The sequence below is a fragment of the Hemitrygon akajei genome, chromosome 7 (assembly GCF_048418815.1).
Source record: "Hemitrygon akajei chromosome 7, sHemAka1.3, whole genome shotgun sequence".
In the NCBI taxonomy this organism is placed as follows: domain Eukaryota; kingdom Metazoa; phylum Chordata; class Chondrichthyes; order Myliobatiformes; family Dasyatidae; genus Hemitrygon; species Hemitrygon akajei.
In genome coordinates, this window is record NC_133130.1 from 66172344 (window position 1) to 66189295 (window position 16952).

The following is a 16952-nucleotide window of genomic DNA, read 5'->3' on the forward strand; positions in this document are numbered from 1 at the left end:
CTCCTAAGTCTTTAAAATTCCCAAGTGAATCTCATTTACTTAACAATCACAATATTCTAAAGCTTTACCTGGCCCTCGGGGATCTCATCATTTTTATCCCTGTCCATCATGGGTATGGGCTGTAGTCCCATTTTTTTCATTTCGTCACCCTGTATGAAAACAAATTAAGATAAATTAAATTTATATCTCACAACTATTCTATTTTTCTATAAACTGAAATTACAAAAAATAATTTAGAAGAGAACTGTCATTAAACCTATGGCAGCAATAATATTATTCATATTGACTCTTCCTTGGCAAAGACAGCTTACGTACGTGGGGCAAGGGGGAAGAGGATAACAACAGGAAGAAAGCAGAGTTTCTATGGGAAGATTAGACTTTGTATGCATGCCATTGAGTTCTGGTTTTGGCTAGTTTGACAGATTTCCTCCCTAATGGGAATAAGCTTCCAGTTGGGGAAGGAGCATTGAAGAGCAGCATGCAGCTGTAAGTCCACTGTTTGTCCACAGTAAGAGGGAGATACACCTGGGGAAGGACCTCCATTCCTCTTGAAGCTATTGTTGGCTTCTCTTCGGCTGCTGGGTTCCAATGTCATCAAAGCCTAGCTGTCTCAGTTAAAAATTAAATTATGTACAAATTGTGTGTGTGTGTGTGTGTGTGTGTGTGTGCGTGCGTGCGTCCGTGCACGCGCGCGCCCTGAACTCCCGGTGGAGTCGTTGGGGCGCCGTCATGACAAGCTTTTGCTCTGATCTTTTCGGTGTGCTTATCGTACGGCGTGTCTTGGCATCTGAAACCTGGCGAACCCCATCCCTCTCCAGGTTTTTTTTTTATGAGATCGAGTTGTTAGCTTGACACACAACCCAGGCACAGATGGACGGCATGCAAGGGAGCCGGCCAGATTCAAACTCGGGATCTCTCGCCTCAAAGTCCAGTACTGGTGCCACTACGCCACCAGCCAATCAACAAGTCACGTAGCCCCGTTCAAACATTTATCAGGTTATCTCCTAGGTGTAGATTGCCTGCCAGATGTGGGTGGGCTGTAGCAAGGATTCAGATTTTTAAAGATGTAATAACTTACTCAATCAAAACCCACTGAATTTGGGAATTAAGTTTCATCCAAATGTTTATAGACATCCATGAGTCATCAAAATTTACTCCAATTCTTTTCTCACTCAAGAGTCATATCTTTATATTCCAGTAAAAATCTCTAGATAGAAACCAAGGAGGAAATATTTGGAGATTTTTGATTCCCTGACCAATCAGGGAACTATCAACTTCTGCTTTAAATATACCCATGGACTTGGCCTCCAACACAGTCTGTGGCAGTGCATTCCACAAATTCACTACTCTCTGGCTAAAGAAATTCCTCCTTCCCTCTGGTCTAAAAAGTTATCCCTCAATTTTGAGGCTGTGCCCTTTAGTATTGGACACCTCCACCACAGAAAACATCCTCTCCACATCCACCTTATCTGGTCCTTTCAACATTCAGTTGGTTTCAATGAGATCTCTCCACATTCTTCTAACTTCAAGCACAGGCCCAAAGCTGTCAAATGTTCCTCATATGTTAACTCCTTCATTCCCGGAATCACCCTCATGTACCTCCTCTAGACTCTCTCCAATGACAACACATCGTTTCTGAGATATGGGGCCCAAAATTGTTCACAATACTCCAATTGTGGCCTGACTAGTGTCTTATAAAGCCTCAGCATTATCTGCTTGCTTTTATATTCTATTCCTCTTGAAATAAATGGCAACACTGCATTTGCCTTCTTTACCATAGACTCAACCTGTAAATTAACCTTCTGGGAGTCTTGCATGTGGACTCCTAAGTCCCTTCACATCTTTGATGTTTGATTTTTTTCCTTATTTAGATATTAGTCTGCACTATTTTTCCTTTTACCAAAATGCATTATCATACATTTCCCAACACTGTATTCCATTTGCCACTTTTTTGTCCATTCTTCCAATTTAACTCATGCTGCAATTGCATTGCTTCTTCAGCATTACCTGCCCCTAAACGTATTTTTGTACCATTTGCAAATTTTGCCACAAAGCCATCAATTCCATTCTCTAAATCATTGACAAACAATGTGAAAAGTAGCAATCCCAATCTTGCCCCCTTAGGAACACTGCTAGTCACTGACAGCCAACTAGAAAAGGCCCCCTTTATTCCCAACACAACACTCAATCTAAGACAGCCTTTCGCCAAGTAGACTCAAGCACAAGCTGTTCAAAAAACCATCTTGTAGGCATTCAACAAATTCTGCTTCTTTTGACTTGACACCAATGTGATTTTCCCAATCCCTTTGCATACTGAAGTTCCCCATTACATTTGTGTCATTACCCTTATACATGTCTTTTCTGGCTCCCTTTGCAATCTCAACCCCACATCTTGGCTACTATTTGGAGGCCTATATATGATTCCCATAGTTTTTTTTACCCTTGCAGTTTCTTAACTCCATCCACAAAGATTCATAATTCCCCGACCTTATGTCACCTCTTTCTAAAGATGTAGTTCCATTTCTTACCCACAGAGCCACAGCACTATGCCTTCTGCCTGTCCTTTCAATACAAAGTATATCCTTTGATGTTAAGCTCCCAACTATGGCCTTCTTTAAGCCACATCTCAGTGATGCCCACAACATCATACTGACTAATCTCTAATTGCGCCACGAGTTCGTTCACCTTATGCCGAATGCTATGCGCATTTAAATACAGCACCCTCAGTCCTGCATTCTTCGCTCTTTTGAATTTTGCCCCTGTGGTTCAACTTAACTCTTCGCTCTGTCTGCATTTGTACCCAGTCATTTGCTTGTCCTTCCTGACATTCATTTACACCCATCATCTACTTGTAAGCCTGCTGGCTCATCCTCAGCTCAGTCATACTGGTTCCCACTCCCCTGCATTTTAGTTTAAATCTCTCCCAACAGCTCTAGTAAACCTGCCCGTAAGAATATTGGTTCCCCTCAGATTCAAGTGCAACCTGTCCTTTTTGTATAGGTCCCATCTGCCCCTGAAGAGTTTCCAATTATCCAGAAATCTGAATCTCTGCCTGCTGCTCCATTTCTTCAGCCACACATTTATCTGCCCCCTCATTCTATTCCTGTTCTCACTGTTGTGTGTCACAGGCAGCAATCCCGGGATTACTAACCTTGAGGTCTTGCCTCTCAGCTTTCTTCCTAACTCCCTGTATTCTGTTTTCAGGACTTCCTCCCTTTTTCTACCTATGTCATTGGTACCAATATGTATCATGACTTCTGGCTGCTCATCCTTCCTTTCCAGGATATTGTGAACGCGTTCAGAAACATTGTGGACCCTGGCACCTGGGAAGCAAACTACCATCCAAATGTAAATCATACACTTATGGAGAAATGTTACAAAATTCTTACAGGTCTTGACAGACTAACTGCAGGGACGGTATTTACCTTGCCCTCAGGAGTCTAGAATGGGGAAGTGGGGGGGGGGGGGGGTCACAATTTCAGAATACACAGACCATTTCAGACAGAGATATGATTTGTTCATGCAGAGTAGTGGGGAGCTGTGGAGATTCAGTCATTACATTCATTGATAACAGAAATCAAAAGATTCAAGGGGCATTGCAACGGTATGGAAAAATGGCAATGACATTTAAGATCAGTGATGATCTTAATGAATGGCTCATTTGGCTCATTGGACTGCATTTCATGACACTTACTTTACTTTAACTTTTATTGTCACCAAACAATTGATACTAGAGCATACAATCATCACAGTGATATTTGATTCTGCGCTTCGTGCTCCCTGTAGTATAAATTAAAGTAAATATAATAAAACTTTAAATTATAAATCATAATTAGAAAATAGAAAAGGGCAAGTAAGGTAGTGCAAGTCAGGTCCAGATATTTGGAAGGTACGGCCCAGATCCGGGTCAGGATCCGTTCAGCAGTCTTATCACAGTTGGAAAGAAGCTGTTCCTAAATCTGGCCGTACGAATCTTCATGCTCCTGAACCTTCTCCCGGAGGGAAGAGGAACAAAAAGTGTGTTGGCTGGGTGGGGTTTTCTTTCTCTGCAACTCTCTTCATTAACCTAATAACCAAATGGCTCCATCAATAGCTTATCATAATGGCAATCCTGACTTCACCTATCAGAAGTATTCCCTTTGTCATGTCCAGTTCTTTCTGCAATTTAAAGCTGACATGTTAACTTTATTTGGCAAGACTGATAAAAGTGCTTTGACTCAAAATGTCAACCTGCTTTCCCCATCCACACTTACTGTCTGAAATGTCTAGTCTATTCCCTTCAGTATCCAACAGGAAAGAGAGTGGTCTCAGGTGGAGACCTTGACTCCATAAAGGTTGTGTTGTGGTTCCTTCTATCAATGCTGTTATGGATAAATGTATCTATCAGGAAATATTTAAAGATGAAGGTAAGTAAGCTTATCTGGTTGTTACATCCTTCAGGATTCAATAAGTCTGGTCAATGGCGATTTTACCAGTCCACTCACGGTGACAGGACATTGAAGGTGCACACCTAATGTACATTTGATAACCTTGCCACTCAAGTGTTTCTTCCAGTATTGTTTGACATGAAAGAGCATTGATTCAAAGCAAATGGATCACTGTATGTGGGAATCAGTTGGAGAATTCTCAGCTTATTATTCAACCTGACACTCTGAAACTCCATGGGATCCAGAATCAATTCTCAGGCTGCTGCTTTATATCAATATACTGCAGTACCTGCATCTATGAGCAAATACTATCAGCACACACAAAAATGATTATTGTGAAAAATTCTAGAGCTGGTGCCAAGTTATGACTCTATGAGAACAACTATGCCAGGGTATTGTTTAATACATTTATGGGCCAGCTTTCCTAATCTTTATGCCAGATGCCAACTGCCTGTGAGATCTTTGCAAGGTCCATCCTGCTAGGTTCAAATTCAGTGTCTTAGTAGATTCAAATAACCTGTATGGTTTATTTGTTTTCTGGTTTATCTGAGAGGTTTGGTTTTTCATTTAACATGGGTCTTGTCATTTAGGCCAAAATAGGGTTACTGATTCCCCTAAAGGACATTCATGAAGCTGTTTTTTTTTCCTAAATGAAAATCAAATGTGTTCATGGCTCTATTTCTTTAAAAATGTCATATTATTACATTTAAATTCTACAAATGCCATGAGGATCTTGAACTTGAATCTTTGGATGTCTAGTTCAATAATAACTACTCTGAAGATTTAAGTAACCCTGAAAAGACATTTAAGCTTCTCCTGTATCAGGGTTTCAGTCTGGAGCTCAGCCAAATAATTAATTCTTTTCTCAATCTCCTTGCAAATCTTCATATTAGAGTTTGAAGAGTTTTTCTTCTAGTTCCCTAGTGTTTATCATATGTCAATGTACACTGCTCAGCCTTGGAATTTTGCTATTCATATTTCATTCAGTCTTCTCCTTACTCAATATTCATTGTTGAATAACAATTAAAACCAAGTGCTCCAGCAGATTCTTCATTCCTCTGAGTGCTGAATACATTCAGACCACTCTTCCTTAGACGTTCAAGGCCCCATGCAGACAAAAGGAGCCCGAGAGTGCTCAAATTTCACTTCACTTTCCTCAATTCTTTTTCTAGTATTGTTAACTTATGAAAATAGTGGTTTTAATGGAAAACATTAATATATTCTTAGTTTTTAGCATTAATTTACTTTGAATGGCTGATTTATAAAATATATATAATTATAGAGGTTCTCTCATGGAAGTATTAATACATGCTTTTCAATAAGGATCTTGTGATGTCCTGTCATTGGTTTTCTAACTTGGCCACCAGCAGATGGCTCTGCCAGTCACAAAGAAAGCTAAATAATGATTATGTGAATTTGCTGTAAGTTCAGATGGTTTTCCTTTAAAATGTTCAAAGTAAATTTATTATCAAAGTATAGTGTATATATATGTCAGCATATACAACCCTGAGATTAATTTTCTTGTGAGCATTCACAGTAAATAGAAGGAATACAATAGACCAATGGAAGACCACCCCCAACAGGATGGAGAAACAATCAATGTGCAAAGGACAACAAACTGTGGAAATACAAAGAGAAAAAATAATTAATAATAATAAATAAGTAATAAATATCAAGTACATGAGATGAAGAGTGCTTGAAAGTGAGTTCAGATGTTGTGGAAACAGTTCAGTGATGGGGTGATTGAAGTTATCTCTTCCGTTTCAAGACCCTGATGGTTGAGAGGTAATAGCTGTTCCTGAACCTGGTGGTGAGGCTCCTGTACCTTCTTCCTGATGGCAACAGTGAGAAGAGGGCATGGCCTGGACCAGCTTTTCCACTACTACACTTTGGTCATTATTGGGTTTCCTCGCACCATCCACACCACTCCTTAAAAATGTAGTATCTTATTTAAAATGCTCATAATATTTAAGCTAATTCAAACATTTGTTTTGCAGATAGGACAGTCCTATGTCGGGGAAGCAATTCTCACATCCTTTCTTGTCCACCCCAGTGTGGCAGTAAGTGAAGCTTCTGCCTGGGTTATTCGAAAGGGGGCGTGGGTATGGCCAGAACCAGTGAGAGATTGCGGTGCTATACTGAGATCTGTGGAGCACTCAGTGTTATTGAGCCACACTTGCCAAATGGTCATCACTGCTGGCTTTTGTATTTATTTTTGGTTGGAAGGTGCTTCGGGCCATATCTTGCTTTCTGCGCTACTAAACTTTCAACTACTAGCCCCTCCTGCACTGCGGGGTACTTGGAATCTTTAGAGGCTTCTATGTTAGAAGGTGACGTCTGTTGCCAGAATTTCTAATACTGCTGATGTTTATCAGTATACCTGAATAGCTCTGACTTCTGTCACCATATCTCACACATCCCACTGCCATTTGCCCATCACCACTATAGGTCTACGGCAGACGTAACCTCAATGGCTCTTCACACGGCCGCAGAAAGGTGGCCTCCATTATTAAAGATCCCCATCACCCAGGACGTGCCCTCTTTTCACTGTTACCTTCAGGAAGGAGGTACAGAAGCCTGAAGGCACACACTCAGTGATTCAAGAACAGCATTTTACCCCTTTGCATCCACTTTTTAAATGGACATGAACACTACCTCACTTTTTTCATACAATTTTGCACTACAATTTTAAAACTTAACACCTATTGCAATCTATTTATTTATATGTATCATGTATTGCATTGTACTGCAGCTGCTAAGTTAACAGTTTCACGACATATGCCAGTAATATTAAACACAATTCTGATTCCGATATATAGGCCTAGGACTAGCATCTGGGAATAGAGCAAATTAGAAACTGTTCACTTTGATAATATTTTTCCAATTATTCAGTTTAGTGTTTTGCAGTCAAAACTCAAATCCAAATTCTAATCTTAATCCAGAACCAACTGCATACTATAAGAATATAAGCTCCTCAAACTTTAACATGGGGTAATATGGCAGCACACATACACAGATGTTCTGGCTGATTTTACCTGGTGTGCACGGAATTTGCAAGCTAAATGTAGTGTTTCACAAAGGAGTCTCCAGCTTCTGACAATTTAACAGATTTGCACAAAAGAAACATGCATCAGGTTGTCATGGTTACTAATATTTCTTTGTGTTGATTATTACCATTTCTTTATAGAAATTCCAGTAATTCCACAAATTATCTTAATTTGTTTACATTATCCAGTCTGGATGCTGCTCAGGTTCTAAGACCCAAATTAATTAAAATAAAATCGTGTTAAATTTTTATTTCTGAATTCCCAATAAAAAGAATGCATTTCAAGCATCAGGTGTTGCCTGTGAAGTTCTTTTATACTGGCATCATCAGTGTTGCTCATATGACCTCCCCACCATCCACCATTGAGAACAGTGCATCATGGGATTTACTGGTGAAAACATTAACCACGTCAGCAAGGTGGGTGTGGATTTGCTGAGCAGAGAGCTGCATAACTATAACCATCAGCTAAAGCACCTTTGAATGGCAGGTTGGACACTCAGGCTCGTTACTGACATCCAGTAGATTGGGAAGTTGGCACCTTCCTGGAGGTATTGGCCTTTATAAGGAGCAGATCCAGAAATCACAGGCAGTTATGAATGGGCTAATAGGGTATCAAGAGAATGGCTCCATCTGTTGACCCTGGAGCTTGGCAAAGGCCATTTCTTTGCATTCTAGAGTAGGGGTTCCCAACCTTTTTTATGCTATGAACCAATACCATTAAAGCAGGGCATCTGCTGACCCCAAGTTGGGAACCCCTGGTCTAGATGTATTAAAACTGGCATTAACTGAAAAGTACTAATTTACCATTTTAATGATACGTATCTTCATGTTATACGATTCCCTTGAGTCACTAGTAGAATATAGAGGCTTTACACCTAGCTCTATTTTCAGTAAATAACATTAGGCATATACCTCTCCCCAGAATTCAGCATATATATCAGCGGTTGTTGCCTTGGTAACTGTCCATAATTTGGTGACGGAGGAGAGATCACAAGCTGTCATCATTAGACCAATCACCCTGTCTCTGTTGGATTGGAAATAAAAACAAAATTAAACTGAAATATGAATAAAATTAAAACACTAAATGCAGTTTATTACTTTTTTAATGCTATTAATTTTTTTCTAGATTTTTACATATTCCTATTTATTAAGAGGTGTCCAGTAGTTTTATCTTTTTTTCCCCATTTGGATCTTCAAAACGAACATGGTAATTGAAAGAAATAAATGTCCAAAAGAGGTAACAAGTACATTACACCTCAGACTCTGCTGGCTTGAATTCCATTTGCCACTTCTCCACTCACCTCACTGTTCCCTTGATTTCTTCCTAAAGTCTTCTTGATTCTCAATCAAATGTACATTAGTCTAATAATTCAGTCTAAATTATCAGTGTAAAGTAATAGACACTGTGGAACCCTACTCCATATAGGCTTCTAGCCACTAAAACTTCCATTATTGACCTTGACTTTCTTTGCAGCAACTCTGGGGTTAATCCTTTGGATCTTGTGGACTTCTTTTCTGATTAGTCTGCCACATAAATACAGCAATGGCAGGTATTCTTGGGAATAATGCACAAGGTGCAAAATCAGTTTATCCCCCAGAGAAGGAAGGATTCAAAGGAGGGAAAGGGGCCTCAGTGGTTGACAAAGGAAGTCAGAGACTGCATAGCATTAAAAAAAAGGAAGTATGACAGAGCTAAGGTGAGTGGGAGGACAGATGATTGGGAAATTTTTAAGGAACAACAGAACTTAACTAAAAAGGCAATACGGGGAGAAAAAATGAGGTACGAACGCAAGCTAGCCAGGAATATAAAGGAAGATAGCAAAAGCTTTTTTAGGTATGTGAAGAGAAAGAAGATAGTTAAGAACAATGTTGGGCCCTTGAAGAATGAATTGGGTGAAATTGTTATGGGAAACAGAGAAATGGCAGAAGAATTTAATGAGTACTTTAGATCTGTTTTCACTAAGGAAGGCACAAGCAATCTTCCAGATGTATGGATGGGCCAAGGACATAGGGTAACAGAGGAAATGAAACAGATTGACATTAGGAAGGAAACGGTGATGAGTAGACTGATGGGACTGAAGGCTGACAAATCCCCAGGTCCAGATGGTCTGCATCCTAGGGTACTAAAGGAGGTGGCCCTGGAAATTGCGGATGCATTGGTAATCATTTTCCAATGTTTCTTAGATTCAGGATCAGTTCCTGAGGATTGGAGAATGGCTAATGTTATCCCACTTTTTAAGAAAGGAGGGAGGGAGAAAACAGAGAACTATTGACCTGTCAGCTTGACATTGGTGGTGGGGAAGATGCTAGAGTCCATTATTAAGGATGAAATAGTGGAATATCTAGATAGCAGTGATAAGATTGGGCCGAGCCAGCATGGATTTACCAAAGGTAAATCATGCTTGACTAATCTATTGGAGTTTTTCGAGGATGTAACCAGGAAGTTAGACAAGGGAGATCCAGTGGATGTAGTGTACCTCGATTTTCAGAAGGCATTTGATAAGGTCCCACATAGGAGATTGGTGGGTAAAATAAAAGCTCAGGGCATCAGGGGGAAGACATTGACATGGATAGAAAACTGGTTGGCAGATAGAAAGCAAAGGGTAGCGGTGAATGGGTGTTTCTCGGAATGGCAGGTGGTGACTAGTGGGGTGCCACAGGGTTCGGTATTGGGACCACAGCTGTTTACAATTTACGTCAATGATTTAGGTGAAGGCATTGAGAATAATTTCAGCAAATTTGCTGATGATACTAAGCTGGGTGGCAGTGTGACATGTGATGAGGATGTTAGGAGAATTCAGGGTGACTTGGATAGGCTGGGTGAGTGGGCAGATACTTGGCAGATGACGTTTAATGTGAATAAGTGTGAGGTTATCCACTTCGGGAGTAAGAACAGGAAGGCAGATTATTATCTGAACGGAGTAGAGTTAGGTAAGGGAGAAATACAAAGAGATCTAGGAGTCCTTGTTCATCAGTCACTGAAGGTGAATGAGCAAGTGCAGCAGGCAGTGAAGAAGGCTAATGGAATGTTGGCCTTTATTACAAAGGGAATTGTGTACAAGAGCAAGGAAATCCTCTTGCATTTGTACAGAGCCCTGGTGAGACCACACCTGGAGTATTGTGTACAGTTTTGGTCTCCAGGGTTAAGGAAGGACATCCTGGCTGTAGAGGAAGTGCAGCGTAGATTCACGAGGTTAATTCCTGGGATGTCTGGACTGTCTTACGCAGAGAGGTTAGAGAGACTGGGCTTGTACACACTGGAATTAAGGAGATTGAGAGGGGATCTGATTGAAACATATAAGATTATTAAGGGATTGGACAAGATAGAGGCAGGAAATATGTTCCTGATGCTGGGAGAGTCCAGTACCAGAGGGCATGGTTTGAGAATAAGGGGTAGGTCATTTAGGACAGAGTTAAGGAAAAACTTCTTCTCCCAGAGAGTTGTGGGGGTCTGGAATGCACTGCCTCGGAAGGTAGTGAAGGCCAATTCTCTGGATGCTTTCAAGAAGGGGCTAGATAGGTATTTTATGGATAGGGGAATCAAGAGATATGGGGACAAGGCAGGAACCAGGTATTAATAGTAGTTGATCAGCCATGATCTCAAAATGGCGGTGCAGGCTCGAAGGGCCAAATGGTCTACTTCTGCACCTATTGTCTATTGTCTATAAAGCCTTGTTGAACAGTTCATAGAACTCCAAGCATCAAATCAAATGCATTAACTTCACTGACCCACCCCAATACCTCCAAAAACAATGATTCAATTAATTAAATGAGATATGATTTTCTAAAACAAATCCATGGTGACTGTCTTGAATTTATCTGTCTTTCTAAGTAATGATTTGACCACGATTGATAATAGTTAATTAGTCTATAATGATCTTAATTTAGAGACGCCATATTTTAGGTCTTTGAGTCCCCTGGCACCACACCTGCAGCCAAAGGACAATGTTCAATCTTACCATAAAAAGGTATAAATTCTACAATCACCTTTTCATATTGATTCCATATTCAATTGATTCAATTTTATTATATTTGTTTGAATATGGAAAACATACCTATGTGCTTGATTGTTGATATTCAATGCCCCTGCTTGCAGCAGGTCACTTAACTGTTTTCTGTTTCCAAAATGTAGTGCAAGATCAGTGGCAATGATGGCTTTCCGAATGATTTCCAACAAATTTTCATATTCATCACCTATCTGATTGGCGAAAATATTATGCCCTTCCAACTGGGGGAAAGAGAAAATTCAATAAACAGTACAGAAACTAGTTTTAATTTACAGTCCTTTACTGAAAATGAAAAATATTTCCATTCACATTGAATTGACTGCTGTGGCTAATATGTTCTTGGAAGAAAAGATTGAGTGAAACACAGTCAGAATGTAGATATATTTATAATAAAATGAACAATTTTTTTGCACTATTAAGTTTCCTTTATCAGGTCTAACATGTTTCAGATGCAGACTTCTGTCAATCACAATTCTACAGCCCCTCCATCTATTGAGCCTGGCATCTTGATCTCTTACAAAGTAGCTCAAGGCAATTTTAAACTGTACTTGTTGCTTGCTTAAATCTAAAAGACACTAATTTATTGAAAAGTGTGAACTGCATGGTTCTGCACCTTTGATGGGTGTGACTTCTGATCCCTTGCTCATAAGCTCTATTTAGATGGCATTATAACTAACTCTCCCAGAAAAGCTAAACCATTTTGTTCAGTTTTCTTCTCCAATTCTCAATTTAATTATCTTGTTAATGAAATTTTCTTCATTGTTATATTTTATTATCAACATGATCAATAAGCTTCATCCTACCAAGTATGTTAGATCCTCTACTCATAGCTCTCTAATTGTGATGCATGCCACTTTGAAGAAATTAAGCTATGCACCTTGAAAATCCCTCCATCCTATGTGATTCTTTTATGTTCTCTAGCTTGCAAAGTACTGTTCCTTATTTTTTTGGAATGTGCTATTTACCTTAATATCCTTATGAAAGGTGATCCCACCTAATCCCTGAAGTTATAAACATGTTGTACACCGAAGTGTCCACCTTGAAATGTTGTTATCCAATTATATTTTTGCTAATACATTTATCAGCATATATATTCATCTTTGGAATCTTCCTCTTCAACATTTCTGATATATTAAGATGCTTCAAATATTTCATTTAGAACTGACTGTGTATACTTCTAAACAAAAAAGAATTGCTAAAGATTGCATAAATTTAAAGCAATCTTCAATGGTAGGCAGCTTCCTTTCCGCTCTGATAGATCTGATGCTCTTGCTCTCTCTGTTTAATATATAAGGAGTCTTAGATCTTAAGACCATAAAGACATTGGGCAGAATGAGCTAATTCTCAAACAAGAGAAAATTTGTAGATTTTGCACCTCTGATTTTTAAATTTTCTTCCCATTTAGAAAATAGGCTACATCTTTATTCCTTCTCTACACCATATTCCATCTGCCACTTCTTTGCTCATTCTCCCAATTTGTCTCAGTCCTTCTGCAGACTCCTTGCTTTCTCAACACTACCTACCCCTCCACCTATCTTCATATCAGAATCAGACTTTAATCGCCAAGTACCTATGCACATACAAGGAATTTACTTCCGGCAGATGTTGTCTCTCTGCTCATAACAATAATAATGATAAATATAAATGAAAATATAGATTATACATACAGGTAGTGCAATCCAAGTAATAGCCGACAGTTAACCGGCAATCATCAGGAAACTTGCCCATAAAGTCATCAATTCCATAATCTAAATTACTGGCTTATAACATGAAAAGATTAGGTCCAAACACCGACTCCTGTGGAACACCGCTAGTCAGAGGCAGCCAACGGAACTCTTTACCCCCTGCCAGTCAGTCAATCTTCTATACACGCTAGTAATACTATGGGCACTAATTGTGTTTCGCAGCCTCATGTGCTTGTCAAAGGCCTTCTGAAAATCCAAGTACACATCCAGTGACTCTCCCTCGTCTATCCTGCCTGTTATTCCCTCAATGAATTCCGATAGGTTTGTCAGGCAAGATTTCCCCTAAAAGAAACTATGTTGACTTTGGCCTATTTCATTATGAGCCTCCAAGTATCCCAAAGCTTCATCAGTTATAATGAACTCCAAAATCTTACCAACCACTAAAGTCAGGCTAACTGGTCTAAAATTTCCTTTCTTCCCATCTTAGAGTCTTCTGTTCAATCTTCAGATATTTCCTACTTTCCATCCTACTCTTTTTAAAAAAAAAATCATTAGGCTGTACTAGCTGAAAGATCTCAGTGTACAGGATCACTAGACAACATTCTGCTCCACTTTCCCTTTCATCACTGTTCTACATCCGTCCATCACTAGTTCATGCAACTTCCAGCCCCTCAGAGGTCAAAGGCTAAATCAATTTTCAAAGGCAGATTCTAATCCACAAATGCTTAACCAACATCTACAACTCTTCAGTTTTAATTGCTCTCCACCTTAGTCACATTTCATTACATGATCTTCAACTAAACTCTGAAGTAAAAATTGCTTTCCTTTTGTTTCTGAGAAATACCTGTCACAAGTCTACACAATGAAGTGTGTCTTCGACTATGAGAAAGCATCATTCTCATAATCTCTTTCTCTTATGGCCTTCCAAGTTATTCAAAGTTATATGATAACCATCTCTCAATATTTATACATCTAAATTTCAGACACCTAGATCTAAACATACTTTCTCTTCTCAAATATTGATACCAAACTTCATAGTACTGTCCTTCACTCCTTTTCATTCCCTTCCCTCACTACTGGCTCTTTCACATCTCCAATCTTTTCTTCTTCCTATAATCCATAGGATTTTAAATCTGAAATTCCATCACTTCATTGTTCCATTCCAATTTACTTTGAAATGTCCTTTACCCTTTCCAACCTTGATGCATTCTTCACTGTAGAAACTGGCAATCCACTTGGTTGCAACCTCACCAACTCTACAAACCACTTACAGCAATTTTTTTTACTTCCCATTCAGATGCAATTTTTTTCCTGAATAGGACAGTCAAGTAACAATTTAGATTGTATGTTTTGACTTCACATTGATCACATTTAGGGCAATATTGCCTAACTTGGTTGCAAAATTATCTCACATCATTAAAATGAATATATTTTCATCCCATCAAAGTCAAAGGCACAGTGTCTATACAATTACTAAACGTTCTTCTTTTATATGTAGACCTTAGGAGAAGACAAATGTATTTGAAATACACAGATGTATTCAAAATAGTTTTCAACAAATCCATAACAGTACAGTACAGAAGCCTGTTTTTATCGCAGCACATTTCAGCAGTATAAAGATTCGTTTTAAAAAGAGCTTTGTATTCCAAAAATAGGGTGCACTGGCATTTATGATTGGAGGCAATGAATGCTGATCATTACCCTGGGTACTTAAACTTCTTCAAAGACTTTAGTGCATCTGTTTGCAGTAAAAAGAGAGCGTCTGGTAATTAGAAATTGAGATTTAGAAGGTGCCACTGATCATCTATATAACTTTGGCAAGTGACACAATATCTCCTCAAACAAACAAATTGAAGGACTTTATTGAGTCATGCACACCAAAAGCAGAAAAAATATTTAATTCAATGTAAAATCATGTGCTGAGATAAACTATTGGAGAAATTTGAGGATTTAAGGTAAACATGTCGCCAGGATCTGATTGACTGCACACTAGGATTTTAATGTGGAGAATTGTGAGGTGATGCTATTCAGACCGAGAAATCAAATGTAGATTATTTGATTTCTACTAGGTTACTGGGGTTGCATGATAGCATAGTGGTTAGCACAAGGTTTTACAGTAAAGATGTCCCAGGTTCAATTCCCACCGTTGCCTGTAAGGAGTCTGTACGTTCTCCCTATGGGTTTCCTCTGGGTGGTCCAGTTTTCTCCCACAGTCCAAAGATGTACCCGGTTGGTAGGTTACTCTGTCATTGTAAACTGTCCCATGATTTGGCCCAGATTAAATCAGAGGATGCTTGGGCAGTGTGACTTGAAGGGCTGGAAGGGCCTATTCTGCAAGATATCAAGATAGATAGATAGATACTGAAAGTGAGTGAAGCATAAAGGGATCTAGGTGCATGAATGACAAAACTGTAACATGCAAGTCCAACAAGTAGCTGAAAAGGCAAACAGCATTTTGGCCTTCATTGCAAAGGGGTTGGAGTTTTAAAATAGAGAGGTTTTGTTGTATTGGACAACACTTTGGCAAATCCTCCTCGATAGTTTTGGTCTTCTACAGTAACACTGGAGGCAACCCAAAGGAGATTCACCAGGCTAATTCCGGCGACAAGAGGGTTATTCTGCCAAGGGGATCTAAATAGTCCGTATTCTTTGGAGTTTAGAAGATTCAGTGGGGTGGGGGGGGGGGGGGGAACAACATTCAAGCTTACAAGATCCATAACAAGGTAGATGTTGGGATGGTTTCATTGGTAGGATACTCTCAAACAAGGTGATATGCTGTAACTACAGGATAAAACTGAGTAATGCAGAAATTTATTCGCACAGAACCAGGTGAATCTCTGGATTTGTTTGCCCTAGTAGGTGGTGGAAGCCGGAACATTATAAGTATTTAAAGCAGAGCTGGATAGATATTTGATGATAAAGAAATAGCTGGTATTGAGAAGTGGTTTAGAAGAGGAGTTGAGGTCAGCATGTGGTAATATTCGATAGTGGGGCAGACTTAAAGGACTTGCTGGCTTACTCCTACTCCTATTCCCCTGAGTGCTTTTGTTCTTGTGAACTTAAAGAGAGGAAAAAATCCATTATGCAAAAAATTCCACCATATTTCTTTCTTCCTACAAGAGATGAAAGGAGCACAAAGATCATGGATAATTAGTTTGATCTTTAACGTCTATTGCTCATTTACAAAAGTAAATTTTTAGTTTAAGTTAAGCTGTGTGGCAGTAATTAAAGAACAAAGGTTAAAGATTAGCATTATTTGTCACATGTGCATCAAAACATTCAGTGAAATGTGTCGTTTGCATCAAATATAATCAGTGAGGATTGTGCTGGGCATTCTGCAAGAATTGCCACACTTCCATAGCATGCCCAGAAATCATTAACCCTAACAACACATATTTTAGGGATGTGGGAGGAACTCTAAAGCAGAGGACACCCAGGCTGTCACAGGGAGAATGAATAAGCTGCTGACATACCTGATCTTTCATTGGCACTGAAAATTGTTGCATTATGAAATTATTTTTTTCATAAGGGATATGACCTTACGTCTGTGCTAGAGAAGTGTTTCCCCAATGAGTATGAATTAGTCATTTAACACAGATCTCCAATCAGGTCTTGCATTCAAGATTTATAATTAAATAGTTAAGCAAAATACAATAGAGGTCATGAATTTTATCTGTATTTAATATTTTTGCACAAAAGGCATAGAAGATGAAATATATACACCAGGCGCAGAGACCAGGCAAGAAAAATAGTGAAAGATCCAACTTCAGATATTAAAATTTATTGA

At 39.1% G+C, this 16952-nt stretch overlaps 1 protein-coding gene across 5 annotated transcripts in view; it reads right to left on the bottom strand.

Moving 5' to 3' along the window:
* Nucleotides 1-16952, bottom strand: part of pde10a (phosphodiesterase 10A) — a 443486-nt gene that overhangs the window by 19046 nt on the left and 407488 nt on the right. For all 5 annotated transcript variants that reach the window (XM_073051085.1, XM_073051087.1, XM_073051089.1 and 2 more), the window contains 3 exons: nucleotides 11529-11701; nucleotides 8386-8497; nucleotides 69-149 (listed from right to left, as the gene is read on the bottom strand). In XM_073051085.1, the coding sequence (XP_072907186.1) occupies nucleotides 69-149; nucleotides 8386-8497; nucleotides 11529-11701 (366 nt within the window). The remainder of the gene's footprint in view (nucleotides 1-68; nucleotides 150-8385; nucleotides 8498-11528; nucleotides 11702-16952) is intronic.